Source organism: Lithobates pipiens, unplaced genomic scaffold, assembly GCF_037356315.1.
Source record: "Lithobates pipiens isolate NorthernLeopardFrog02 unplaced genomic scaffold, aLitPip1_a1.2 Scaffold_1, whole genome shotgun sequence".
NCBI lineage: Eukaryota > Metazoa > Chordata > Amphibia > Anura > Ranidae > Lithobates > Lithobates pipiens.
This window is the reverse complement of record NW_027507685.1, coordinates 132,238,122-132,265,251: the sequence shown is the minus strand read 5'-3', so window position 1 is coordinate 132,265,251 and position 27,130 is coordinate 132,238,122. Positions and strand designations below refer to the sequence as shown.

Below are 27,130 nucleotides of genomic sequence, written 5' to 3'. Positions count from 1 at the left end.
CCAACAGCATCCTGGCAGGGATCTCTATGGGTCTCTCCATAGGGTTTCTCACACTCACTGGGACTCTTCCTCGAGCCTTCTTCAGGGCCTTGATTGAAATCACTTCCGGTATCACTTCCAGGCCTGAGTGGTCCTCCCTTGGATCGGATTCCAGCATTACAAAGGGGCCAGGCTGCTCCCAGGTAAGCTTCACCGTGGCCCTGAGGCAGGCTACCTCTCCGGGCTGCAGCACCACTCCCTCTCTCCCAAGTCTCCACACCTTCCCTATCCCCTCTTCTGGGGTCTTCTGCTCTAGGACCAACCGTTGGTAGGCTGTCTTCAGCATGGGATGGATATTGGGATCTTGATGGTTTCTCGTCTCCACTAGAGGGGTCAGAAGTCTTCGCACCAGATCCGTATTGGTCCCTATGATGAGGGACATCTTGTTGGCCCCGGGCGGTCTAGGACACACAACTGCCAGGGTGTCAAACACCTCTGTTTTCCCCGCCACAGAGGGATCGAAGGTCAGCTTTATGGGCAGGTAACCATCGTAGGGGAAACTCTGAGCTCCCAGGCCCCATATCTCCCGCTCTTCTATCTTCTGTATAGGCAAATGGCTCAAGTGCCTATCATAGAAGTCTCTGTACAACAAAGTCACTTGAGCTCCAGTGTCCAGGAGGGCCTTCGTGTAGACTCCTTCCACCTGGATGGAGACAGTGGGGGACGGGCCGACCAATTCTTCTGGGTAGGGCCGGGTTGAGGCCACCCTCTTCTGGGGACCCGTCTTCATCCAGTTGGTTTTAGACTTTATTCTTTTTCGAGCCTGGTATGCATTGACCCTCCCCACAGTAATGGGAGTACAAACCCGCTGAGGGATGTTATTGTCTCTTATTTGTAGACATTCCTTCTGAGGGGTCTGGTTTTCTCTCTCTCTCTTCCTTCTATTCAGTTTGGAGTTCACTGAAAGGCATGGGCACCCGGTTGACTCCCTCACCGGGGCCCTCTGAAGTTTCCCGCCGGCTGGCGGTTATCTATCTTCTTCTTCTTGGGACTGGAACATCTACTGGCGAAGTGGCCACTGCCCCCGCAGTTGTAGCATAGCATCTCTTCTCGGTCTCGAGTGGGGCTTGGTGTTGGTGTATCTGGAAACAACTCCTTCCTAGGACTTGGTTTCTTGGCTCCCCCTTGACCTTTAGCCATCATAGCAGTCAACATCTCCATCACCTGGGACATCTGTAACTTCAAAGTGTCCACCTCTTTATCTCTAGCGGGAGTCATGGCCGGTGTAACTATTGCTACCGGTTGTTCAACGGGCTCGATGAGATGTTCTTCCCTTTTCTCTTCCAGTAGGGCCTCTTCCTCTCTGATCATTCGGATGAGGTCAGTGTACTCCAGATTCTTCCCATCCAGTCGGGCACGCAGTGTCCATGCAATAGAATCCATGGGTTGAGCTCCCCTCAGTACCTGTTGAGCACGGGCCTCATCTACTTTTCCTGGGCTGATCCCCTTCTTTAGGATCATCCTATGCAGGATTTTATCTAAACGTCCCATGTAGTCTGATAGTTTTTCACCTTTCTTCTGGTAGCAATGCTCTAACTGATACTGTAATACATCTAGGTACTCCTGCGCATTACAGTCTGTCCTGCTCATCTTCAGGTTGCGTACGGCCTCTAGAGCAGGCCCCTTTAGACTTTCCACAATCCTCTGCTTCTTTCTGCGCTCTGGAACTTCCCATTCCTCTAGTGCCTGTGTTGCGCTATCTAACCACTCTTCAAATCCCTCTTCTTCCGAAGGTACGGGTTTCCTCCCTGAAAACATCCGGAGTTTTCTGTACCCCGACATCGGGTAATCTGTGGGATCCTTCTTGCACTGGGCCACAATCTCCCCCAGGACAGCACACAGTTCTGCACTAAGGGTGGCCGGTGCTGATCTGAGACTCTCGGGTGAGGTACGGGCCGCAGCCTGCGGTGATCCCGTTGGCGATGGCTCCTCCTTTGTTGCGTGCGCCAACCTATAGGATCTGTTGTCTTGTGTCCGTACACAGTTTCGCTTGCAAGCCTCCGGCATCCCATCCCAGTATTCCACTAGCGCGTACTGATATGAGATGTCTGGGTCTGATTTTATCTCCATCACCCATGGTTCATGGTCTGGGGACACTGACTTCGACCATTTCTCCCCTGGGAGGCTAATGACCACTGACTGCCTTGGGTCGGCCTTAGCCGCTTCACACCACGCTCTGACTCCCTGTGGGTCCATGCCGGTACCTCTGGCGTGTTCACCGCTGTCTCAGAAATCCCGGATTTACGAGCCCCCACGTATAGCGATACCCTCACTTAAGAGGGCCGCAAGTTTGGTTTGGGCCCTGAGCACAGCTCCGCCAACCCCCCCGGCAATCTGCTCTACCCACTCTGGCACAGTTAGTATCTAGCAATACACATTAAATCGCTTATACTCTAAATATGTGTGTGTGCGTGGGTGGGTGGATAACTCAAGCTCATAGACAATCTTTGAAAGTATATAACTGACTTTACTTGTTGTTTTTATAAAAGGAATAACATGAATCAAACATTTGGATTGCAACACATAAGCAGGTCCCTGCAGTAACCAGTAATAAAGATAAACAGAGTAATCAGCATAATAAAGTATTGCTATGCAACTCTAACGCTGCCCTTTTTCAGCTACTTCCCCGCATGGGTAAACTAACACCCAGTACTATCTACCTATGCAGTCAGGCCTGACTGATCTAGATGGAAGTCCAGTAAAACAATATTCGCTAGCAATATTTCGGTGGTGCACTTGAAGAACAACTTTGTAATCCAAACGAATAATAAAGATAAAGCATCTGTCTTTAAACAGCTCTCACCACCCGGACAAGTCCAAGTCCGTTTTCTCTGCCTTTTCGTCTAGGAACAGGAATCCACCGACCTCCGAGTCTTCAATCCTTCTGGTGTACTGCAGCAAGGATAAGAAGATGTCTCTCAGGTGCAGCTAGGCTGGCAGAGGGCTCTTTGGAAAAGAGCACAAGGCCCAGGCTTCAGGCCTTGTGCCTCCAGCAGTTCAGCACAGATCTCCTCTTGCTAGGAGAGAGGGGGTGTGTCCAAAGAGAACGAACTAGGCCTCTCCCCCTCCTTATATGCTCTCCCCCATGAGTCTCTGGGGCATAACTCCAAACATCCTGGGAACCAGTGGGGTTCTGGGAACAGTAGTTTTATAGTCCTTAAAGAGACCCCGGTACATAAGCAAAACATTTTTTTAAAGCGCCCCCCCCCCCCCCATCGCCGCGAGCTCGTGCAGCAAAGGAAACGCATACGGAAGTCGCACCCGCATATGTAAACGGTGTTCAAATCACACATGTGAGGTATTGCCGCGATCGTTAGAGCGAGAGCAATAATTCTAGTACTAGATCTCCTCTGTAACTCTAACCTGGTAACTGAAAAAAAAATTAAAGCATCACCTATTGAGATTTTTAGGTACTATAGTTTGTCGTCATTCCACGAGTGCATGCAATTATAAATTGTGACATGTTTGGTATCTATTTACTCGGCGTAACATTATCTTTCAATTATGCAAAAAAATTGGGCTAATTTTACTGTTTCGTTTTTTTTTAATTCATGAAAGTGTCCCTTTTCCCAAAAAGTGTCGTTTAAAACACCGCTGCGCAAATACCGTGTGACATAAAATACTGCAACAATCGCAGTTTTATTCTCTAGAGTCTCTGCTAAAAAAATATATAAAATGTTTGGGGGTTCCAAGTAATTTTCTAGCAAAAAATATGGATTTTAACTTGTAAACACCAAATGTCAAAAATAGGCTTAGTCATGAAAGGGTTATTGTAGACTCTTCTTTCTTCCTGTTGATGGACTGGATAATCATTAATGTCACCTTTTGTACTTTTTTACGTGAAATTTATTATAGACGAATTGAACCGTAAAATATTTTTCAATATTAGGTAACAGGCAGACCTGATTGGAGGCTCCATTCAGGCCTGTGCAGCAGCAGATGTTAGCGGTGACATGTCCGCTGTCACCCGCTGTTATCCGATCCAATCCTGTCTCTGAATTCCAGACGGATGGAATCATCCGATGGGCGGTCCGTTTTCAACCGATCTCCCCATAGAAGAGAGTGGGGCTCCAACAGGTCCATCTCAGCACAGTGAGCGGAGACGGACCTGTCATTTGCCCTGCTCAGTGGGGATCCATTGACTTAGCTTTCCTCTATGGGGGGATCGGATGAAAACAGACCACCTGTCGAATGATCCCATCCAGACGGATGGAAAATAGGGTTTCCATCCATCTGCATTTCACGGACATGATCAGATCAGATAGCAGCGGGTGTCAGCGGACATGTCATCGCTGACATCTGCTGCCCCATAGCGCTGAATGGAGCCTCTGGTTAGGTCCACTTGAAATCTGACAGGCGGACCTGATCGGAAAGCCCGTATGAAAGGGGCCTAAGTCCCCATCCAAGAGACTTCCCTTCATTTTCTGTCTCAGTAAGAACTGACACCTGGAGAGGAAGTGAGAGTGAATCTGCCCAGCTTAATTGCAAACAGCAATACAACCTGACAGAGGTTCTACCCTTCACCACATTATTTATTACTAACAAAAATGTTTTAGGAAATATTCTACTTTAACATAAAATTATTGGTCTGCTGGGTTGTTGCATGTGTTCAGGTGACAGGTCCTCATTAGGCTGCATTCACACCTGAGTGTAGCGTCTTTAAACGCTTTTCTGGCAGTTTTTTGTGACTTGAGCGCAGCTTTTTGGGCTTTGGAATTTTTTTTATTAGCCAACAGAGAAAACTACTATCTGTTGCATCATTTATTGCTATGTATTTCAGCTTTTTTTTTTTTTTTTTGCTTTTCCATTAGCTTTTATTTCTTATTTTATTATTATTATTATTAATTTATTATATTTTTTCGTTAGGGTAAGGGGTTCGAGCTCAGTTTAGGTTAGCTTTAAGATTATGGCTATTTTATATTATTTTATTTAAATTGTATTTATTATTATAAGAATAAATGTAAAAAAAAAAAAAAAATACACAAATAAATAAAAAATCATAAATAAAAAAAATAATTCAATAAATTAATACTAAGTAACAATAAACAATTAATTACCCTTAACTTTAATCCTTACACCTTAAAAAATAAAATAACAAGTAACTAAACACCCTTATCCTAACACAAAAAAATATTATTATGATTAATAATGTCTTTTTTGAGTTTTCATTATTATTATTATTATTATTATTATTATTATTAATAATAATAATAATACATTTCATATTTAAGGTTAGAGTTGAATTATTAATTAATGTATTATTACATATTATTAATTTATTTGACTTATTTATGATGATTTTTAGTTATTTGTGTATTTATTTTACATTTATTTAGGATAGTAATGCTCCAAAAACATGCGTCAAAAAAAGCTTCAAAAGCTGCAAATTGCTCAGGTGTGAATGCAGCCTTAGAGCATAGATAAGTGCAGCTAATGTGATAATAAACCTTGCATAGTGGTAATTATCTTACAGTATATATTTTTCTGTTTCAGGGACGGCATCTGTTGGGAGATTAAACATGCCTATCAGACAAATAAGATCAAGGGTCGGTTTACCATAAAAGGTAGGTACTTACATCATTATATATATATATATATATATATATATATATATATATATATATATATATATATATATATATATATATATATATATATATATATATATATATATATATATTTTTTTATATATTTTTTTTTATATATTATATGTCATAACATATCTGCTAAAAGGGGGGGGGGGGTCAAGAAGTGAGAGTGCCATCTTGGTTCACACGGCTGTGATCCAAATTTGATCCAACATTCAGTTGCGATTACATAATGTAACGTGAATGATACTGCTTTCGTGCTACTTTGAAGTGGTTTGCATATTTTATGGGGCCAAAATCGTGCTAGAATTGCACCAATGTAGTACAGGAACCTTTTCCAAAATGACACCGTGCTGTGCAGCTATAATGTGAACAGGCACCACTGAAAACAATATGATTTCCATTGTCATTCAATTCTGTGCAACTCAAGTTATATCTGAAAGCACAATAGTGTAAACCAGGCCTCATAGTTCCAGCTGATTTTTATGTGTCAAATTGGGGCTCACAGGAGTAGCCAATGGGGGGATTCGATAAAGCTGCTGCACCACTTTTTTGGCATTGATTCCTTATTAATGAGTTTTACCAAATTCATGAAACATCTGTGTCACTTTTGGTTCTGACAGCAACTCGTGCGCCAGTTTTAGGTCTACACCACACTCAAAAAAAAATAGACCATTTATATCTTACAAAAGTGGACCAACTTTCTCTTCGCATACAAAGAGAAACCCTGACACAGTTAGATTTAGCAAAAGTGACTCACTCTGTGTTCTGAAAGCACCTTGTGCCAAATTCAAGTACAAGTTCTAGACAGGTACATGAATTTCGGCCTCTAGCGGGAGTTAAAAGCGACCCGCTAGCAGCCGAATATCGCTATGCTAAAATGACGGTAAAGCGCCGCTAAAAATAGTGGCGTTTTACTGTCCACGTCCGCCCGCCCCAGTGTGGAAGTAGCCTTAAGCCCCATACACACGAGCGGACTTTTCAACATCCAAAGTCCGACGGAATGATTCCGTCAAACTTTTCGATCGTGTGTGGGCTGCAACGGACTTTTGATTCGCAAAAGTCTGACAGACTTTAGAAAATGGAACATGCTTCAAATTTTTCTGACGGAACTCCGCCGGACCGAGTTCCTACCGAAAAATTCGCTCGTGTGTATGCTATTCCGACGGACTAAAACCGACGCTAGGGCAGCTATTGGCTACTGGCTATGAACTTCCTTATTCGAGTCCAGTCGTACGTCATCACGTTCGAATCCGTCTGAGTTTGGTGTGATTGTGTGTGGCCAAGTCCACTCATTCGAAAAGTCTGTCAGAACTCTGTCGGAACTCCGGCAGAACTCCTTCGGAAGTCTGTCGGACATAAGTCCGCTCGTGTGTACGGGGCTTAAGAATGCATACAAGGCACTTTTCCAAAATGAATCTGTGCCCGACTTTATGAATTGGGAATGGAAAGGGAATAACCGACATTAGCTGGCCATAGATGAGTAGAATTTTTTATGAAAATTCATAGAAAAAGAAACTTAATTTGTTTTTTCTAATCATTAGTGGGTCAAATCGATGTTCATGTTCGACCACAGTGATAAGAACATTTGAAAGAGCAGGATGGAAATTTTTTCTTTATGGAAGGGTGGCAAGAAGAAAGCCATTTCTCAAAGATATCCATAAAAAGTCTTGTCTAAAGTTTGCTACAAGCCACCTGGGAGACACACCAAACATGTGGAAGAAGGTCCTCTGGTCAGATGAAACCAAAATCGAACTTTTTGCCCATAATGCAAAACGATATGTTTGGTGTAAAAGCAACACAGCTCATCACCCTCAACACACCATCCCCACTGTCAAACATGGTGGTGGCAGCATCATGGTTTGGGCCTGCTTTTCTTCAGCAGGGACAGGGAAGATGGTTAAAATTGAGGGGAAGATGGATGCAGCCAAATACAGGACCATTCTGGATAAAAACCTGTTGGAGTCTGCAAAAGACCTGAAACTGGGACGGAGATTTATCTTCCAACAAGACAATGATCCCAAACATACAGCAAAATCTACAAAGGAATGGTTCAGAAATAAATGTATCCAGGTGTTATGCCGCGTACACACGGTCGGATAATCCGTTGGAGTGCGTCTTATCGGACCGTGTCGTCAGATAATCCGACTGTGTGTGGTATGCATCGGACTGATTCCGTCCGAATCTCCGTCGGACCCAATTTTCCAACATGTTGGAAATATTTCCCGACCAACTGGGCCGGCCGGACGTAATCCGATCATGTGTAGAGAATTTTGATCGGACCAAGTGCCACGCATGCTCAGATCAAATTCCTACATCAAAGCTATTGGCTACTAGCCTGAATGTAGTCCCATCGTAACGAAATTACGTCATCACGTTCTGAAAGATCGGATTTTCGCCAACTTTGTCCGACCGTGTGTATGCAACAGTTTCGGACAAGATCCGATGGACAAAATCCGATGGGCAAAATCTGACGGATTTGGTTGTGGAAATCTCCGACCGTGTGTACAGGGGCTTAAAATGGCCAAGTCAAAGTCCAGACCTGAATCCAATCGAGAATCTGTGGAAAGAGCTGAAAACTGCTGTTCACAAACGCTCTCCATCCAACCTCACTGAGCTTGAGCTGTTTTGCAAGGAAGAATGGGAAAGAATTTCAGTCTCTCGATGTGCAAAACTGATAGAGACATACCCCAAGCGACTTGCAGCTGTAATCGCAACAAAAGGTGGCTCTACAAAGTATTAACGCAAGGGGGCCGAATAATTTTGCACGCCCCACTTTTCATTTTTTTATTAGTTAAAAAAGTTTCAAAAATCCAATAGATTTTGTTCCACTTCACAATTATGTCCCACTTGTTGGTGATTCTTCACAAAAAATAAAAATTTTATATCTTTATGTTTCAAGCCTGAAATGTGGCAAAAGGTTGAAAAGTTCAAGGGGGCCGAATACTTTCGCAAGGCACTGTATATATATTATGTGGGATGCCTAAATCTTTTGAATGACATTGCAATGTTCTGACATTTTTCGTATGAATTTTCATTTGAAATTCTATCCCTCTATAGCCAACTTAAAGCGGAGATCCACCCTAAAGTGGACCTTCCGCTCATTGGAACCCTCCCCCCCCCCGGCGCCACAATTGGCACCTTTCAGGGGGGAGGGGGGTGCAGGTACCTGTACAGTACAGGTATCTGCACCCACTTCCGGCGTAGATTCTGCAGAAGCTACGCCCCTTTCCGCAGAATCTACGCCCCCTTCCGAAGGTCCCCCGCTGCCTGCTGGGAAACACACGGATCCCAGAGACAGCGGGGACCATCCTTATTGCGCAGCGCGACTCGCGCAAGCGCAGTAGGAAAACGGAAAATGAAGCCGAAAGGCTCCACTTCCTGATTCCCATACCCAAGATAGCGGCGGCAGCACCCGAGAGAGGATCAAAAGATCGGCTTCGGGTGCCGACATCGCGGGCGCGCTGGGCGGGTAAGTGTCATTATTTTAAAAGTCAGCAGCTGCAGTATTTGTAGCTGCTGGCTTTTAAAAAAAAAAAACGCGGACTCCCGCTTTAAGTAGCACACTAAACTGGGAGGAAATGGTTAAAATGGAAATGGTTAAAAGGATAAGTTCACCTTTCACCGTTCACCAGGCCATACCACTCACAAGGTCTGGCAGCCTTTGCAGCTGTCGGCCTGTAGTTTTAGTTTTCAATTAACTACCACGGTGCTATGGAGCACCGTGGTAGTCCATTCTCTCTTCCTCTCAGATTGTATCTGTTTGCCCATACGAGATGTACAGTAAAGCACATACACTGGCAGATCCGTTGGATACTCGCATGCCACCAGTGATCTACTGATCACTAGTGTATTGCTTTACAGGCTCCAAGAAAAATAAATGCACATTTTTGCAAAAAAAAAAAAAAATTTATTTTTCTAAAAATTGAACTTATCCTTTAGAAAAAATCTATACAGAGGCCTGTTCAATGACCTAGCTTCTATAAGGCTCCATGTAAACGGAACGCTGAGGCAAAGTCCTCTGAACGTTTTTTTTTTTTTTGAAAGCTTGAAACCAGCGTTTAGAAACGCCTGTTTAGCCACATTTGCATGCTGCGTTTAGCCGCGTTTACGTCTAGAAGTGTTTAGTAAGGATAATATTATAAGACCCTCCCCAAGCTCAAAAAAAGGTTTTATTTAACTATTTCAGCCATTTTGTGAGACCAGAGTGAGTAGCAGCAGCAGTGTCCTTGTATTTGTCCCCATTTTTTATTTTTTTTTACAATGGATCCCATAATGAGCATATGTGAGGAAATGCTCCTGACGTTGCTCTTGATGAGGCTAGAATGACTCCAGAAATTGCGTGTGAGGGCCAGAGTTCATCGCTACTGGACCCATCCATTGATCGCTCAGTGCATGTAGTAGGCTATTTTACCAACATGTACGTACAGCTGCGTACCTACCCCGATAATTTTTTTAATTTTACACGCATGTCCATTGCCTCATTTGACATTCTACTAGAAAAAGTTTGGCCCAGTCTGACACGCTTGGACACGAACATGAGGAAGAGTGTGCCACCAGAGGAATGTCTATTGGTGACTATCAAATTTCCTGAAATTATGTTTGCTCACATCGGTGGTCAGGGGGGTCATCTTTTTCATATCTAACAACATATGGGTCAAATTACAATTATACTTTGTAAAACAAAATTGCTAGTGGTGTATTGGATTGGATCAAGGGCTACATACGGTCTATGAATCATTGCAAGTAATTACCAGTTTTAAACTTTTTTTTTTCATCGTTTTCCATCATTTTTTTGTGTTTTAATGTCCAAAAAATTGGGTACCTTTAAAAACACTTATAAACAAAAACGTGCCTTCAAAGAAAAGCTGTTAAACGCAACTGCCTAAAAACGACTGTAGACGAAACTGTGTACATAGTCACATAAGATAACAACGAATGAGTTCAGGGGCAGTTGAAAAAAGCGTCCAACTGCCATTGAACGTGCGTTTAGCAGCAGAAGTGTACATGGGGCCTTAAAGTAGAAACATAAAAGTATGAAAAGGCAGTATAATAGTCCTTTAATGCCACTCTCGGGTACAAACTATTTCCCATCCGTGAAAAACAACAGCTTATTTAAATTGGACAATCTCAGACTGTCAGAGATTAAAGGATGTATTGAAGGGGAATGCTTTTTGTTCATTACTAAAATTAGGAGCTAGATCTGGCTCTTCACCATGGGAGGCTTTGAGATTTAGGCAACGTCAGCATTTTGTGGATTCATTGCCAAGACCCCTATGCTCAATTCATACGTTTAACTACTTTATCTATAGGATGTTGGTGTCCCACCTGAGTCCGGGGGGGTTTCATGCCTTTTGAGTGGATGGGAGTTTGAATTAGATCAACCCATCTCAGAAGATTTATTTTTTCACAATCAAAATGTATTGAAAGTTTATAAAAGATGACAATATGACATCATAGCAATTATTAAATATAGGTTGAGTATATATGTCAACTTACATGGATTTAAAGCGGAGGTCAGTCCACCACTGCAAACATTAAAAGCCAGCAGCTGCACGTACTGCAGCTGCTGACTTTTAATAATCGACCACTTACCTGTCCTGGAGTCCAGCGATGTCGGCATCGCAGCTGATGTTTCCATCAGCTGTCGGGTGCATGCCGCCTCCATTGCAAGTAAGGGAACCCGGCAGTGAAGCCTTACTGATTCACGCCGGGAACCCTACTGCGCATGTGGGAGGCTCCGCTCCTCTCTCCTACTGGCCCAGTGGCTGGGGAAGGAGGAGGGAGCCTGAACGTGACATCAATACTCACGGCTGAGGCTCCCGGAAGTGGGAACAGGATACCTGCGAAGGACAGGTATCCTGGCTCCCCCCCAAAAGGTGCCAAATGTGGCACCTGAGGGGGGGAGGAGTACAACGAGCGAAAGTTCCACTTTTGGGTAGAACTCCGCTTTAGAAGAGACAAAAAAAAATAAGGTACGTATATTCTTAAAAAAATGAATTAAGGGGAGCAGAATATATCTGATTCTGTAACGCAGGGGTTGGCTACCTTTTGAGCACAGTGTGCCGAAATCTTTTTTCAAAGAAAGTGTTTCATTTTTATAACAAAAACATGTTAACTTCAAACTCTCAATCACAAAAAGGATTTTTTTTTTTTTTATAAAGTAAAGTAAAGTAAAGTAAAGTAAATGCTGTAAAAATTAACATCCTGCACTCTCACGCTCAGATTAGCCCCAATTCCTGCAACTCCACACCTCAGATTACGGTCCCCCCTGCAAATCTGTTTCACCCCTGTACCCCCTTGCACATATGCCCCACCACTGTACCCCCCTGCTCATCTGCCCCACCACTGTAACCCCCTGTACATCTGCTCTACCAATGTTCTCCCTTTCTCATCTGCCCCATCACTTTACCTCCTGCACATCTGTCCCACCTCTGTTCCCCCTGCTCTTCTGCCCAACCACTGTAATCCCCTGCTCATATGTTCCATCAATGTACCTCCTTTCTTCTCTGCATCCCTCCACCTCTGAACCCCTTGCTCCTCTGCCCCACCGCTGTAACCCCCTGCTCATCTGTTTGACCAGTGTACCTCCTTTCTCCACTGCCCCAACACTGGAACCCTGCTCATCTTTTCTACCACTGTAACCCCCTGCTCATCTGCCCCATCACTGTACCCCCCTGCCTTTCTATCCCACCGCTGAACCCCCTTCTCATCCCTCCCACCACTTTACCCCCTTGCTCTTCTGTCCCACCACTTTAACCCCCTGCTCATCTGCCCCATAAACATAAACACAAGGTTAATTAGCACAAACAACAATGTGTGAATACTCCTACAAGCCAGACTAGACTCATTTACACAACAGACAGGTGGCTGGAGTTCATGACATTAGCATCTAACAGTTTGAGTCCCAACAGCATGATGCAACACACATTATATATACAGCACAGATTATAGTGGGGTTCTCATTCACCCTGTGCCCCTTAAAATCCAGGGCCCATAATCAGTCGGCAAGAGGCTTGCATTCAGTCCTCTCAAAAAGCCTGTGTCCTGGCTAGGTCTGTCACAGAACCCATCTGCTCCACCACTGTAGCCCGCTTTATCATCTGCCCCATTAATGTACCTCCTGCACATCTGTCTCACCTCTGTACCCCCCTGTTCTGTTCTCCTGCACCCCAATACACTTCCTTTCACATCTGCCTGACTGCTCTACCCCCCTGCTTTTCTGTCCCACCATTTCTGTATCCCCTTGCTCATCTGGCCCACTGCTGAACTCCCTTCTCATCTCTTCAACCACTGTACCTCCCTGCACATCTGTCCCACGCGCTGCACACTCCTGCTCTTCTGTCCCACCTCTGAACCCCTTCTTATCATTTTTCCCACCGCTGCACCCTCATGTTACAACCAAAAACATATATGTATTTTATTGGGAATTTTTTAAAGTGATAGACCAACACAAAGTGGCACATAATTGTCAAATGGAAGGAAAATGATAAATGGTTTTCCAAATTTTACAAATAAATATCTGAAAAGTGAGGTGTGCATTTGTATTCAGCCCCCCTGAGTCAACACTCAATACATTGTAGAACCATCTTTCGCTGCAATTACAGCTGCAAGTCTTTTAGGAGATGTCTCTACCAGCTTTGCACATCTAGAGAGTGACATTTTTGCCCATTCTTCTTTGCAAAATATCTCAGGCTCTCTCAGATTGGATGGAGAGCATCTGTGAATAGCAATTTTTAAGTCTTGCCACAGATTCTTAATTTGATTTAGGTCTTGACTTTAACTGGGCCATTCTAACACATAAATATGCTTTGATCTAAACCATTCCATTGTAGCTCTGGCTGTATGTTTAGGGTCATTGTCCTGCTGCATGGTGAATCTCCGCCCCAGTCTTAAGTGTTTTGCAGACTTTAACAGGTTTTCTTCTAAGATTGTCCTATATTTGGCTCTATCCATCTTCTCATCAACTCTGACCAGCTTCCCTCTCCCTGCTAGGGATGAGCTTCGTGTTCGAGTCGAACATACGTTCGACTCGAACATCGGCTCTTCGCCCGTTCGGCGAATTCCGAACGTTATGGGCCATTCGCGCCAAATTCGTGTGGCGCTCACGGCCCACAATGCACTGCGTCATCGCAGTGCATTGCTGGCTCATGATTGGCCAAGCATGCACTGTGGCCCCGCATGCTTGGCCAATCACAGCGCCAGCAGCGAGGAGAGCCATGATTGGCCACAGGCAGGATGCCTGTGGCCAATCATAGCTCAGGCTGTGTAGTACACGCCCCACACTATATAAGGCATGGCGGCCTAGTGTAGTGTGTTGGCGTCTGAAGCAGTTAGTGGGTGTTCGTTTTCGGCCGATTTTCGATCTTGCTCTTCTGTAGTGGTTGTTGTCTGCGTGCCTGACCTCAGTATACACCGCTATATTCACCTCACCTATATAGCTAGTGATCTATCTTTTATAATAGAGCTTGCAGTCAGTAGTGTTAGGAGCTTGTGCGTGCTGTCTGCGTGCTCTGTACCCAGTACACACCGCTATATCCACCTACATAGCTCTTCTCTATTTGAGCCCACTTGCCATCTGCAGGAGTTATTGGAAGTTGTGTGTGCCTCCAGCACAGCACAGTATACATCTGTATATACCCCTTTATCTCTGGTGTTCTATAAAAAAGGCATCTGCAGGAGTTAGTGGGTTTTTTGTGCCTCCAGCACAATATACACCTGTATCTACCCTTTATTGCTGTTCTCTAATAGAGCCATCTGCAGGGCTTAGTGGGTGTTGTGTGACTCAATTACAGTATATCCCTTTATCTCTGGTGTTCTATAATAAAGGCATCTGCAGGAGTTAGTGGGTGTTGTGTGACTCCAGCACAATATACACCTGTATCTACCGTTTATTGCTGTTCTCTAATAGAGCCATCTGCAGGGCTTAGTGGGTGTTGTGTGACTCCATTACACTGCTGTTTTACCCAACTCCCTTCAGGCCATTACCATGTCTGGAAGGCCAGCAAGGAGAGGCAGACAGGCGCGAGCCGATAAAAGAGGGCAAGCAGGCTCTGTGTCTAGAGACAACAGTGCTGGTCGTGGACGCGGTGCATTGTCATCAGCACGTGGCCATGGGACACGCTTGTCCTTCTTTTCGGCAGCTGGACATGTTGAACCGCAACATGCCAACGACTTGGTAGAGTGGATGACCAAGCCCTCTTCATCCTCCTCATCCTCTCTCACCCAGTCTCAGGGTACTAGCAAAGCAGCTGCCAACGCATCGTCTTCCCTCCTCTCAATGTCATCATCAGTGACTCCTTCCCTAGACCCACCACGTCCTCCTGAGGAGTCTCCTGAACTCTTTGAGCACAGTGTTGGGTACATGCTCCAGGAGGATGCCCAGTGTTTTGTGGGCTCTGATGATGACACTCAGCTAGAGGAAGGCAGTAGCGTGAGCGCAGAGAGAGGGGATGCTCAAGAAGGACAGCAATCTGGCAGTCATGTTCCACAAGCTGCAGCATACTGCCAGGTTTGCTACAGCGATGAAGAGGGAGGGGATGATGAGGGCACTGACTCCACGTGGGTGCCTGGTAGGAGAGAGGAGGAGGCACATGTCCAACGAGGCAGGATGCCCTCCGGGGGCCAGCTTAGGGGCAGCACACCGAGTGAATCACACCGCAGAGCTCCGCCTGTGCAGGGCGCTGCCTCTGCGCGTTACTCTAAAAGTTCTTTGGTGTGGGCCTTTTTTGAGACGAGTGCATCAGATCGCACCGCTGCTATTTGCAACATATGTTTCAAGCGTATCTCGCGTGGCCAAAACATCAGCCGCTTGGGCACCACATGCTTGACCAGACATATGTTGACCTGCCATGCAGCTCGTTGGCAAGCGTACCTCAAAGACCCACACCAAAGAACAAAGCGGACCTCTCCTTGCTCCTCATCAGCTGGCATCTCCAACCCCACTAGACCTTCAGTCCTCTCTGAAACCTGCTCTGAGAGGAATGAAGGTGTAGAATTAGGTGTGTCACAGCCAAGTGCTTCCGGGAACTCTGCTAGCGGTACACCCACGTCCGATTATAGCAGGCAAATGACCCTGCCCCAGCTGCTGGACCGGCGAAAGAAGTTCACTCCCAGCCATCCACATGCCCAGCGGTTGAATGCTAGCTTGGCTAAATTGCTAGCACTTCAACTGCTGCCTTTTCAGTTGGTAGACTCGGCCCCCTTCCGTGAGTTTGTACAATGTGCGGTTCCTCAGTGGCAGGTCCCCAAACGCCACTTTTTCTTACGGAAGGCGATTCCGGCTCTCTACCGGCATGTGGAAGGCAATGTCCTTGCCTCGCTGGGCAGGGCGGTCAGCGGTAAGGTGCATATTACCGCTGACTCATGGTCCAGCAGGCATGAACAGGGACGTTACCTGTCTTTCACGGCCCATTGGGTCACTCTTCTGGCAGCTGGGAAGGATGCAGGACAAGGTGCAGTAGTGTTGGAGGTTGTTCCGCCACCACGCCTCCAAAATGCTACTATTGGTTGTGACACACCTCTCTCCTCCACCCCCCTCCTCTTCTTCTTCCTCCATGGCCTCTTCCAGTGCTCTGTCCTCAGAACCAGCGGTGCTCCGTAGGCGTTCCAGGGGCTACGCAAGTACGCAGGCAAAACGATGCCATGCCGTGCTTGCGCTGGTTTGTTTGGGGGACAGGAGCCACACTGGGGCGGATGTTTTGTCAGCTCTGCAGGGGCAGGCCGAGAGGTGGTTGACGCCATGCCAGCTTAAGCCCTCCACCAGGGACAACTGACCCATGTGCCCTGTGTAGCTCACGTCCTTAACCTGGTGGTGCAGCGGTTCTTGGGCAGGTACCCCGGCTTACAGGATGTACTGAAGCAGGCCAGGAAAGTCTGTGTGCATTTCCGCCGATCATTTAATGCCTGTGCTCGGCTGGCTGAGCTACAAAAGGAGTTGAACCTGCCCAAGAACCGCCTTATATGTGACATGCCCACCAGGTGGAACTCAACGTTGGCCATGCTGCAGCGGCTGCACACGCAGCAGAGGGCCATCAATGAGTACCTGTGCGACTACGGCACCACGCCAGTGGGGCATGATCAGGGATGCATGCACTGTCCTGTCACCGTTTGAGGAGGCCACAAGGATGGTGAGCAGTGACAGTGCATGCATCAGTGACACTGTACCTCTTGTCCACCTCTTGGAGCATACGCTGCGTGGAATAATGGACAGGGCACTTGAGGCAGAACAGAGGCAGGAAGAGGAGGACTTCCTTGCCTCTCAAGGCCCCCTTTATCCAGACAGTCTTCCTGCTGTGCCACCCATCACACAGGAAGAGGATGAGGAGGAGGAAGAGGAGGAGGAGGATGATTGTGTGAGCATGGAGGTGGAGGCTGGCACTCAGCATCAGCAGCAGTCTTGTAGGGATGATTTACAGTCCCAAGAAACACGTGGACTTGTACGTGGCTGGGAGGAGGTAGCTGCGGATCATGTTGCCCTTAGTGACCCAGAGGACTCCGGACCGAATGCCTCAGCTAACCTACTCTGCATGGCCTCCCTGATCCTGCAAAGCCTGCGGAAGGATCCTCGTATTCTTCGGATCAAGGAGAGGGACCATTACTGGCTGGCCACTCTCCTTGATCCACGGTACAAGGGTAAGGTTGCCGACCTTATCTTGCCATCGCAGAGGGAGCAGAGGATGAGACATCTCCGGGAGGCCTTGCAGAAAGGTCTGTGCAACGCGTGGGAGGTTACAAACTCCTGGTCCTGGACAATGTGTTGCTGAGGCATCGGTCAGAAGGAGCGGTGGAGAAGGTGGCCGTCTGACTGATGCTTTCAGACAATTTTTTAGTCCGCAGCCCCAAGGTATGATCGGTTCCAGCAACCACAGCCAGCATCTGATTTACATGGTGCAGGAATACCTAGGGGCAAGGTCAGACTTGGACACCTTTCCCACCGAAAATCCTCTGGCTTACTGGGTCTTGAGGATGGATCACTGGCCAGAGCTTGCACAGTATGCAATTGAGCTACTGGCCTGTCCTGCATCCAGCGTTCTTTCGGAACGCACCTTCAGTGCTGCTGGTGGCTTTGTTACCGATCACAGGGTGCGCCTGTCCACCGAATCAGTTGATCGACTGACCTTCATCAAGATGAATCAGTCTTGGATCACCCACAGCTACCAAGCACCTGAAGCTGATGTAACCAAAATTTTTTTAACAGGGGCGTTTAAGTACAATTTTTGATGCAATGCTTTGCAGCAGGGCTAATTTCTGCAATAAAACTAGAGTATATGGGAGAGGTTGCAGTGTGGTGGCACCAGCACCAGTGCCTAAGGCCCAATTTTTCTGCCCCTGTTTAAAGGGGGCGTTTAAGTACAATTTTTGATGCAATGCTTTGCAGCAGGGCTAATTCCTGCAATAAAACTAGAGTATATGGGAGAGGTTGCAGTGTCGTGGCACCAGCACCAGTGCCTAAGGCCCAATTTTTCTGCCCCTGTTTAACAGGGACATGTCATTACAATTCTTGATATAATATTTCACAGGAGGGCCCGTTCCTGTGCCCACCCAGAGTAACTGTGAGGACTTATAGTGTTGTGGCACCAGCACCACAACCACCAAAGGTAAATTTTTCTACCACTGTTCAACAATGGCATGTAATTACAATTCTTGATATAATCGTTCACAGCAGGGCGCTCCAGCGCCCAGCAAGAGTCACTTTGAGGGCTTACAATGTTGTGGCAAAACCAACACCTTGAGATGAAAAAAGATGGACGACAAAACAAATTATACAGGGGTGATAACCCTTCCCTATGTTTTCCAAAAAGCTTAAAAATAGTTTTTTTGACTGGAGCTACACTTTAAAAATGTACCAGTTGAAAATTGCAAACAGATTCAACTTAACACAACAAACCTACACAGTCCCTGTCTTGTTTGCACCGCCTGTATACTGCTGTTCTGAGTATATAGGGCCTGGGGGCCACACGCATTTCCTTTTTTTAATATGGGTACGGGGTTCCCCTTGATATGCGAACAAGACCCAAAGGGGCTGGTAATGGGCAGGGAGGGCTACCCATGCCATTTTTCTCAATGGTTTTCAACCATATTGCAGGAACCAGATATAACATTAAAACCGCAAGCAGTTTTCAATGATGTTATTTCTGTTTAATGTCATTTTGTGCAGGGACTGTTCTAAACACGGGAAACACGTGGCACTTCACAGGCATACTACAGACACCCCCCAGGCACCATATTTAAAGGAATATTTCACTTTTTTTTTCACTTTAATCATCATTAAAATCAGTGCTCCCGCCAAAACGGCCATTTTTAAAAACATTTTAGGCATTGACCCATGTCCCCTGGGGCAAAAGCCAGGTCCCCAAACCCTTTTTAGGACAGTATCTTGCATATTAGCTGTTAAAATTAGCACTTTTAATTTCGAACGTTCGAGTCCCATAGACGTCAATGGGGTTCTAAAGTTCGTTCGAATTTGGGGTCCGTTCGAAAGTTCTGGTGCGAACCGAACCGGGGGGTGTTCGGCTCATCCCTACTCCCTGCTGAAGAAAAGCATCCCCACAACATGATGTTGCCATCACCATGCTTCATGGTGTGTTCAAAGTGATGTGCAGTGCTAGTTTTCCGCCACACATAGCGTTTTGCTTTTAGGCCAAAAAGTAAAATTTTGGTCTCATCTGACCAGAGCACCTTCTTCCACATGTTTGCTGTGTCCCCCACATGGCTTCTCACAAACTGCAAACAGGACTTCTTATAGCTTTCTTTCAACAATGGCTTTCCTCTTGCCACTCTTCCATAAAGGCCAGATTTGTGGAGTGCACGACTAATAGTTGTCCTGTGGACAGATTCTCCCATCTGAGCTGTGGATCTCTGCAGCTCCTCCAGAGTTACCATGAGCCGTTTCGCTAAATAATGCTCTCCTTGCTCGGCCTGTCTGTTTTGGCAGATGACCATGTCTTGGTAGGTTTGCCGATGTGCCATACACTTTCCATTTTGGGATATTTATTTATAATCTAACCCTGCTTTAAACTTCTCCACAACTTTACCCTGACTTTTCTGGTGAGTTAAATTTAGAGATGTGAAATTAAATTACACACAGGTGGACTCTATTTAGTAATTAGGGAACTTTATCCCTGAGCTGTCTGGTGAGTTCCTTGGCCTTCATGATGCTGTTTGTTCACTAAGGTTCTCTAACAAACCTCTGAGGGTTTCACAGAACAGCTGTATTTATACTGAGATTAAATTACACACAGGTGGACTCTATTTACTAATTAGGTGACTTCTGAAGGCAATTGGTTCCAGTAGATTTTAGTTAGTGTTATCAGAGTTAAGAGGGCTTAATACAAATGCAACCCAAACTTTTCAGAAATGTATTTGTAAAAAATTATTTAAAACCATTTATCATTTCCCTTCCACTTCACAAATATGTGCCACTTTGTTGTTGGTCTATCACATAAAATCCCAATAAAATACATTTAAATTTTTCGTTGTAACATGACAAAATGTGGAAAATTTCAAGGATTATGAATATTTTTTCAAGGCGCTATACATGAACTTTAATGGATCCTAGTCTTAGAACTGCTAAGGGTGGGCCAACTCAATATTGAAACCTATGGATTAACAGCTTCAACTTTTCTGGGAAGACTGTCCACAAGGTTTAGGAGCGTGTCTGTAGCAGGGGTGTCAAACTGGTGGCCCTCCAGCTGTTGCAGAACTACACGTCCCATCATGCCTTTGCTTGTGGGAATCATGCTTGTAACTGTCAGCCTTGCAATGCCTCATCGGACTTGTAGTTCTGGAGCAGCTGGAGGACTGCCAGTTTGTCACCTGTGGTCTATAGGAATATTTGACCATTCTTCCAGGAGCGCATTTGTGAGGTCTGGCACAGATGTTGCACGAGAAAGCCTGGCTTGCAGTCTCTGCTCTAATTCATCCCAAAGCTGTTCTATTGGGTTGAGGTCAGGACTCTGTGCAGGCGAGTCAAGTTCCTTCACTCCAAACTCGCTCATCCGTGTCTTTTTGGACCTTGCTTTGTGCACTGGTCCAAATCATTTGGTGGAGGGGGGATTATGGTGTGGGGTTGTTTTTCTGGGGTTGGGCTTGGAACCTTCGTTCCAGTGAAGGGAACTCTTAAGGCTCCTAACTTTGTGGAAACAGTTTGGGGATGGCCCCTTCCTGTTCCAAAATGACTGCACACCAGTGCACGCACAAACAATCTCGAGGTATAGTTGTAAGGACCTGGTAGTCACTAGATCTTTCTTGGTGAATATTCATATTCATTCTTGTTGTCCCTATCCTACGTTTTACAAAATTATTATGGTTGCCATGATAAATTTACAGGGATCTAGGAACACACTTATCTATATGTTTGTGGCGTGTATGAGGTTTGTAAACTAACATTAATAACAAAAAGTTTAAATTAAAAGGAATCTGATAACATTTGTAGGCAGGCTTTAGGTACCAGAGCATTTCTGTAAGATAAAACTAGTTTGCCCATTTGCCTCTAACATCAGAGTAGCGGTCACAGAAATACTCCAACCAGGCCATATGACCTCACTACTCATACTATGGTCAAATTCATTTTGTTTCACATTTTAATGCTAGATTAGAACATTACCTGTATCTGCATAATGTTATGCCTTGTGCTGCTTTGATTTGATTAGCTGAGTAGATCAATTCATAAATAAGCAGGTGTACCGGTGTTCATAATACATTGCTTGGTAAGTATGTATGTATACTGTACATATGGCAAGCACATTTTTAAGGTAATGGGGAGCTTGGGCATGTTTCAGCAACATAAAATGTGAAAAGAAACAAGTGCATTGAGAACTGCAGGCTTGTATAATGGTGTCACCCTCTAAGAGGATTAGCTATTAGACTGAGAACCCTACATGGACCAAGTGTTGGCTGCATGAAAAAAAAAAAAAAGATTTTAAAGGAGTTTTGTCTTACTTCTGCTTATCTCTGTACACACAGGGAAGGGGTACATGGGACAGGTAGACGTGGTGCTCGGAGAGACAGACTACCAGAACTACGCTATATTGTATTATCAGAGGAGGAACAAGATCACCCTAAAACTGTATGGTGAGTGTGTAAAAGACTACATCCGCACAATGACACTTTAACTCAGTATTCAGTTTGATTGGTGGTAGATGAAAACTGTTAAGCCGCGTACACACGTGGCGGACTGTCTGTCCAACTTAGTCCGTCAGACAATCCGACGGACAGTCCGTCATACTTTCGAATGAACGGACTTGCCCACACACGGCACTTTTTGAGCGGACTAATACGGCGGACTAAGTCCGCCATACTATCCGCCCTACTTTTGAAATTAACGGACTCGCCCACACACGCGGAGGAAAGTCCGCTCATTTCGAGCGCGTCTCCAGGTAGGCGGGGCCCGCGAAGGAGACTCCTCCGCTATCTTCTTGTAGCTCTTTTGCTAGCGGAGGAGCCCGGCTTTCTTCCTCGCCGCCGGCCTCTTCTCCCGACTTCGGGGGTCTTGTCCCACTCTTCGGTTCTTCTGCCGGGCCACCGCGCCTTCTTATAGCTCTTTTACAGGCGGTGGCCCGGTCTTCTGTCGCCGCCGCCTTCCGTTCTTCTTCTTCTTCTTCTTCTCCAGGAGATGTTGCCTCGACGATCTCTCCGGCCGGAATGCCAGGGACGCACTGCGCGGCCACTTATATAGGGACAATGGGGCGGTGTCACATGGCTTTATGTCACATGGGTTGGTCACATGGGTTGATGTCACATGGGGACTATGACATCGTAAGGGGCGGGGTCACCATGTGACCAACCCATGTGACATAAAGCCATGTGACACCGCCCCATTGTCCCTATATAAGTGGCCGCGCAGTGCGTCCCTGGCATTCCGGCCGGAGAGATCGTCGAGGCAACATCTTCTGGAGAAGAAGAAGAAGAAGAAGAAGAAGAAGAAGAATGGAAGGCGGCGGCGGCGGCGACAGAAGATCGGGCCACCGCCTGTAAAAGAGCTATAAGAAGGCGCGGTGGCCTGGCAGAAAAACCGAAGAGGGGGACAAGACTCCCGAAGTCGGGAGAAGAGGCCGGCGGCGAGGAAGAAAGCCGGGCTCCTCCGCTAGCAAAAGAGCTACAAGAAGATAGCGAAGGAGTCCGGCGAGAAGACCCCCGAAGACAGAAGACCCCCGGAGCTGTGCAATAAAATATTTTAACCCTGTGTTGTGTTTTTTTTGTACTTTTTTCACAGGTGAATGGGTAGGGGTACATTGTACCCCATACTCATTCACATAGGGTGGGGGGCCGGTATCCGGGGGCCCCCTTATTAAAGGGGGCTCCCTGATTCCGATAAGCCCCCCCCTGCAGACCCCGACAACCAACGGCCAGGGTTGTCGGGAAGAGGCCCTTTTCCTCATCAACATGGGGACAAGGTGCTTTTGGGTGGCATCCCCCCATGTTGAGGGCACGCGGCATGGTACGGCTCAGGAGGGGGGGGCGCTCGCTCGCCCCCCTTTCCTGGCCGGCCGGGTAGCGTGCTCGGACAAGGGTCTGTTGTGGACTTGGGGGGAACCCCTACGCCGATTTTTTTCGGCGTCGGGGTTCCCCTTTAAGTCCATACCAGGCGGCGGGGCCAGCGAAGTCTCCGTCGCGGGCCCCGCCTACCTGAATACCCGCTCGAAATGAGCGGACTTTTCTCCGGGCGGGAAAAGTCCGCTCATTTCAAAAGTACGGCGGACTGGCACACACACGGGCGGATTGTCCGCCGAAATGCGAGTCCAGCGGACAGTATTTCCAACATTCCGAAATACTTAGTCCGCCAGACTGCACGCTGAAAAAGTCAGCTGAAGCCCACACACGAGCGGACTGTCCGCTGAAATGTGTTTCGGCGGACTAAGTAGGCCAGACAGTCCGCCCGTGTGTACGCGGCTTTACTCTCCAGTACTCTGGATTTTGTGGCCGGATCGGATAGCGGCGGGTGTCAGCGGACTTGTGCCCGCTGACACCTGCCCCTCCATAGGGGTGACTGCAAGATCCAATCAGTTCCGCCTGAAAAAGTGACAAGCGGACCTGATCAGATAGCCCGTGTGAAAGGGTCCTAAAAGTGAAACTTTAAAACGTTAGAAATAGCAGTGTGCACAACAAGGTGTGCATCATCAACTTATAGTTTTTGTCAACCCAAAAAAAAAATTCAGATCCTGGTCCCTTAAAGCAGATTAAACAGCACAGTGGTTGTGCTGTGTAATCTTCCCTTTCTAAACTTTAAAAAAAAAACCTGGCTTAACCTGCCACTTCCTGAATTCCCCCTCTGCACTGACCACAAAAAACAGGGCTGTGGTCAGTGTATGTTCCTCCATCATCCGCAGCTGTCCTCTCTGCTCTCCTCTCTCCCCCTCCTCCCTGCCTGTCAGCTCCATGCCTGTGTCTCTGTCTCTGTCTCCCCCACTATTATTAAAAATAAAAAACTTGCAATGGTCACTGCCAGCCCCTCTATTAAAAGGCAGGCATACCACACCGTGTAAGTTTTTTTCTAAAAACGAACCTTGTAAATACCTATTTAGAGCTATTTTTAGGCCGGTCACGTGACTCACGGCTCCTTTACATCTCCGAAGCAGGGCTTTTGCGGGAGGGGCTGAGCGGCCACGCGACCCCCCCAGCTGACATCAGAGGGAGACTCCTGCCTGTCAGGTAAGAGCATTCTGGAGGCTCTGCTGCTGCCCGATCGGTCACACATGCCCCTGGTACCAGCACTCCCCCCCACCGCGGCAAACCGCCATGCTTACCAGGTTCTGCCTGCCCATCATCAGGTAGAGGGGAAGAAGAAGTGTGGACATACGTCCGCTCTCCTCCCCCTTCTTCTTGTGACCTGGAAAGCGACATCTCTGACATAGAGCACAGGGGTCAGTATAAAGTGACACAGAGTGCAGAGATCAGTAGTAAGTGACAAAGAGTACAGGGTCAGTATAAAGTAGCACTGAGTGCAGAGGTCGGTATTAGGTAATCGCACAGGGCATTACCATCCTAAACTTACCCAGGTGCAAGAAAAGGCGGGGGGGGGGCATTAGTGCAACTGCAAACTAAGAACTGACATAAAATTATGAATGATATAAAAAGAAAGCGTATTTTTAGTCCTTCAGAAAAGTCCATATAAAAACAATATGGCATGAAGTTCGGTAGGTGATGCAGAGCACAGAGGTCAGCAATAAGTGACACAGAGTATAGGGGTCAGTAGAACATGAGACTAAGTGCAGAAGTCAGTAGCATGTAATGCACAGCACAGGGGTCAGTAATATGTGATGCAGATCTTATAGGTCAGCAGTAAGTGACACAGAGTATAGGGGTCAGTATAAGGTGGCAGAGTGCAAGGGTCAATAGTAGGGGCGCAGAGTTCAGAGGTCAGTAGTAATGACACAGAGTTCAGTACTGATGACACAGAGTTCAGAGGTCAGTAGTAATGACACAGAGTTCAGTACTGATGACACAGAGTTCAGAGGTCAGTAGTAATGACACAGAGTTCAGTACTGATGACACAGAGTTCAGAGGTCAGTAGTAATGATGCAGAGTTCAGAGGTCAGTAGTGAGTGACACAAAAGTTAGGAAAGGCTAGCCCCTAGTAACAAAGTAAAGCCGTTTTCAGAGAGGCATACAAATGGTTTACTAGTAAATAATACCAGATCCTTTCGTTTTAAATACTTAAATGGATGACAGGTTTACTTCACTATCTGCCAGACATGAGGTTCTTGCACACAGCCATAGTTTACTCCATCTTTCCCCATCACCTTTTGAGAGACTACAAGCAAAGTATAATAACCCAAAGGACTATTGTTCCCTTTGTAATTGTATATTTCCCGCTCATGCAGTGTACAGGAGAGGAGTTACTCCTTTAACCCCCGAAGAGACTGAATGCTTGTGGGGCAGAGAAGGTTTATTTATACAGCTGCACTTGGAACATACACTCATCCTGTGGCTGCATGCATATGACCCCTGATCTAAGGACTTTGGTTGATATTTGTAAAATAAACCTAAATAGCATTAAATGTTTATACACAGTTTGTAACGGAAGAAAAAAAAAAATCAGTGTTTTGTATGTAGTTTTTATTTTTAAGGATCTGAACACAGGTTGTGTTGCTGTCTATGGGACAATGCACATGGCTACATACAAGCAAACTGGCAGCTAGAAGAGGAATTTTAAGTGTGTATACATGCACCCACATTTCTGCACCTGTACGCATGTATACAGAAGGCCTTTATAGAACATACCATGTGATTTTTACTCAGAATCTTTTGGCCAGCCTCTGCCAGCAAGATCATGCATATAAACATCAGTAAATTATTACATCTGTTTGCAAGAGGCCTAACAAATGTAGCACCCTCCTAGATAGTTTGCTAGTTAGGGCATGTAAATTTAGTTCTTCTGGCTCCCCTGTAATCAGTGAAGCAGATTGTGATAACTTTGGGCTGTTCTAGATTTCATTGGTTGCAGGTTTGACTGCTTCCCCTGCCTTCTGGAGGATTCTGGAATGTAGTGAACTGGAAGAATCAAAATTTTCAGTCTGAATATTTATGTTGTCTCCAATCCTTGGGAAAGGGTGCCCAGTATGTGGCAGGGTAGTGCATAAATAGTCTGAGGCCTGGAGCAGCAGGGTTCTGATCCAGGAGAAGTTCCCAGCCTGAAGGGCTCCTGACCTTCTGGGCAGTCCAGCTGCACGTCTCCTTTTGCTCATTGAGGTCCCAGCTAGGCTAGAGCTGGGAGTCCTGTTTTAGTGCTAGAGGTCCCAGCTGTGAAAGAGCTGGGGGGCTTACTCTACTGAACTACTGGAATGGATTGTGTGGTGTTACCAAAGATCTGGTCTGGAGAGTTCACAGGAGAAATGTCTGACTGATATTGGAAGGAGGTATCCAGGGACATTTGAGTACAGACCCGTGTGTAAAATCTGAGTGACTGTGTGCTGCTACTATCCCTTATGCTATCCCTTAAGAAGCTTTGAGGAAGTGAGAAGTTTCCTAGTGTTATATATTGTACTACTGGAGAATCCCACAGCTCCCTTTATCCTCATCCATGTTTATTCAGCAATACATATAAAGAAAGATACCCATTGAGCCAGAACAGCGACTAATACTTTGTGACTGGCTGCCGATACTCTGATTTGGGTAGAAGAACCATGGGACTTTTCAGCTGGCCCTTGTGAGCACTACACAAAGTTTTTTTTTTTAAATATACATATAGTAGGGGAAGCCTAGAATCCTTGTTACATTTTTATTGCTGTCTGAGTTTATTCGGATGATTTTTCTTCACTTCCTCTCTGGTGCAACTGTCTCCAGGACAGTAAATGAGGTGAAATCTCTCCAAAGCTCTGAAGGTCTACAATATAGAAGTAAAAAACAGCCAAGGTTTGTATTTCTTCCCCTATTTCTTAATAAAACTGTTTTAGTATGACATACACTTCTTAAACTCAACCACGAATTAAAACAGTTAAAAAAAAAATCCAAATTTCTCCTTCTTATCACTTCCCTGTTGAGTCTCCGGAACAGGAAACAAA

At 46.1% G+C, this 27,130-nt stretch overlaps 1 protein-coding gene across 1 annotated transcript in view; it reads left to right on the top strand.

Moving 5' to 3' along the window:
- Positions 1-27,130, top strand: part of C8G (complement C8 gamma chain) — a 60,699-nt gene that overhangs the window by 16,783 nt on the left and 16,786 nt on the right. The window contains exons 3-4 of the mRNA XM_077476975.1: positions 5,533-5,603; positions 21,594-21,701. Of these exons, the coding sequence (XP_077333101.1) occupies positions 5,533-5,603; positions 21,594-21,701 (179 nt within the window). The remainder of the gene's footprint in view (positions 1-5,532; positions 5,604-21,593; positions 21,702-27,130) is intronic.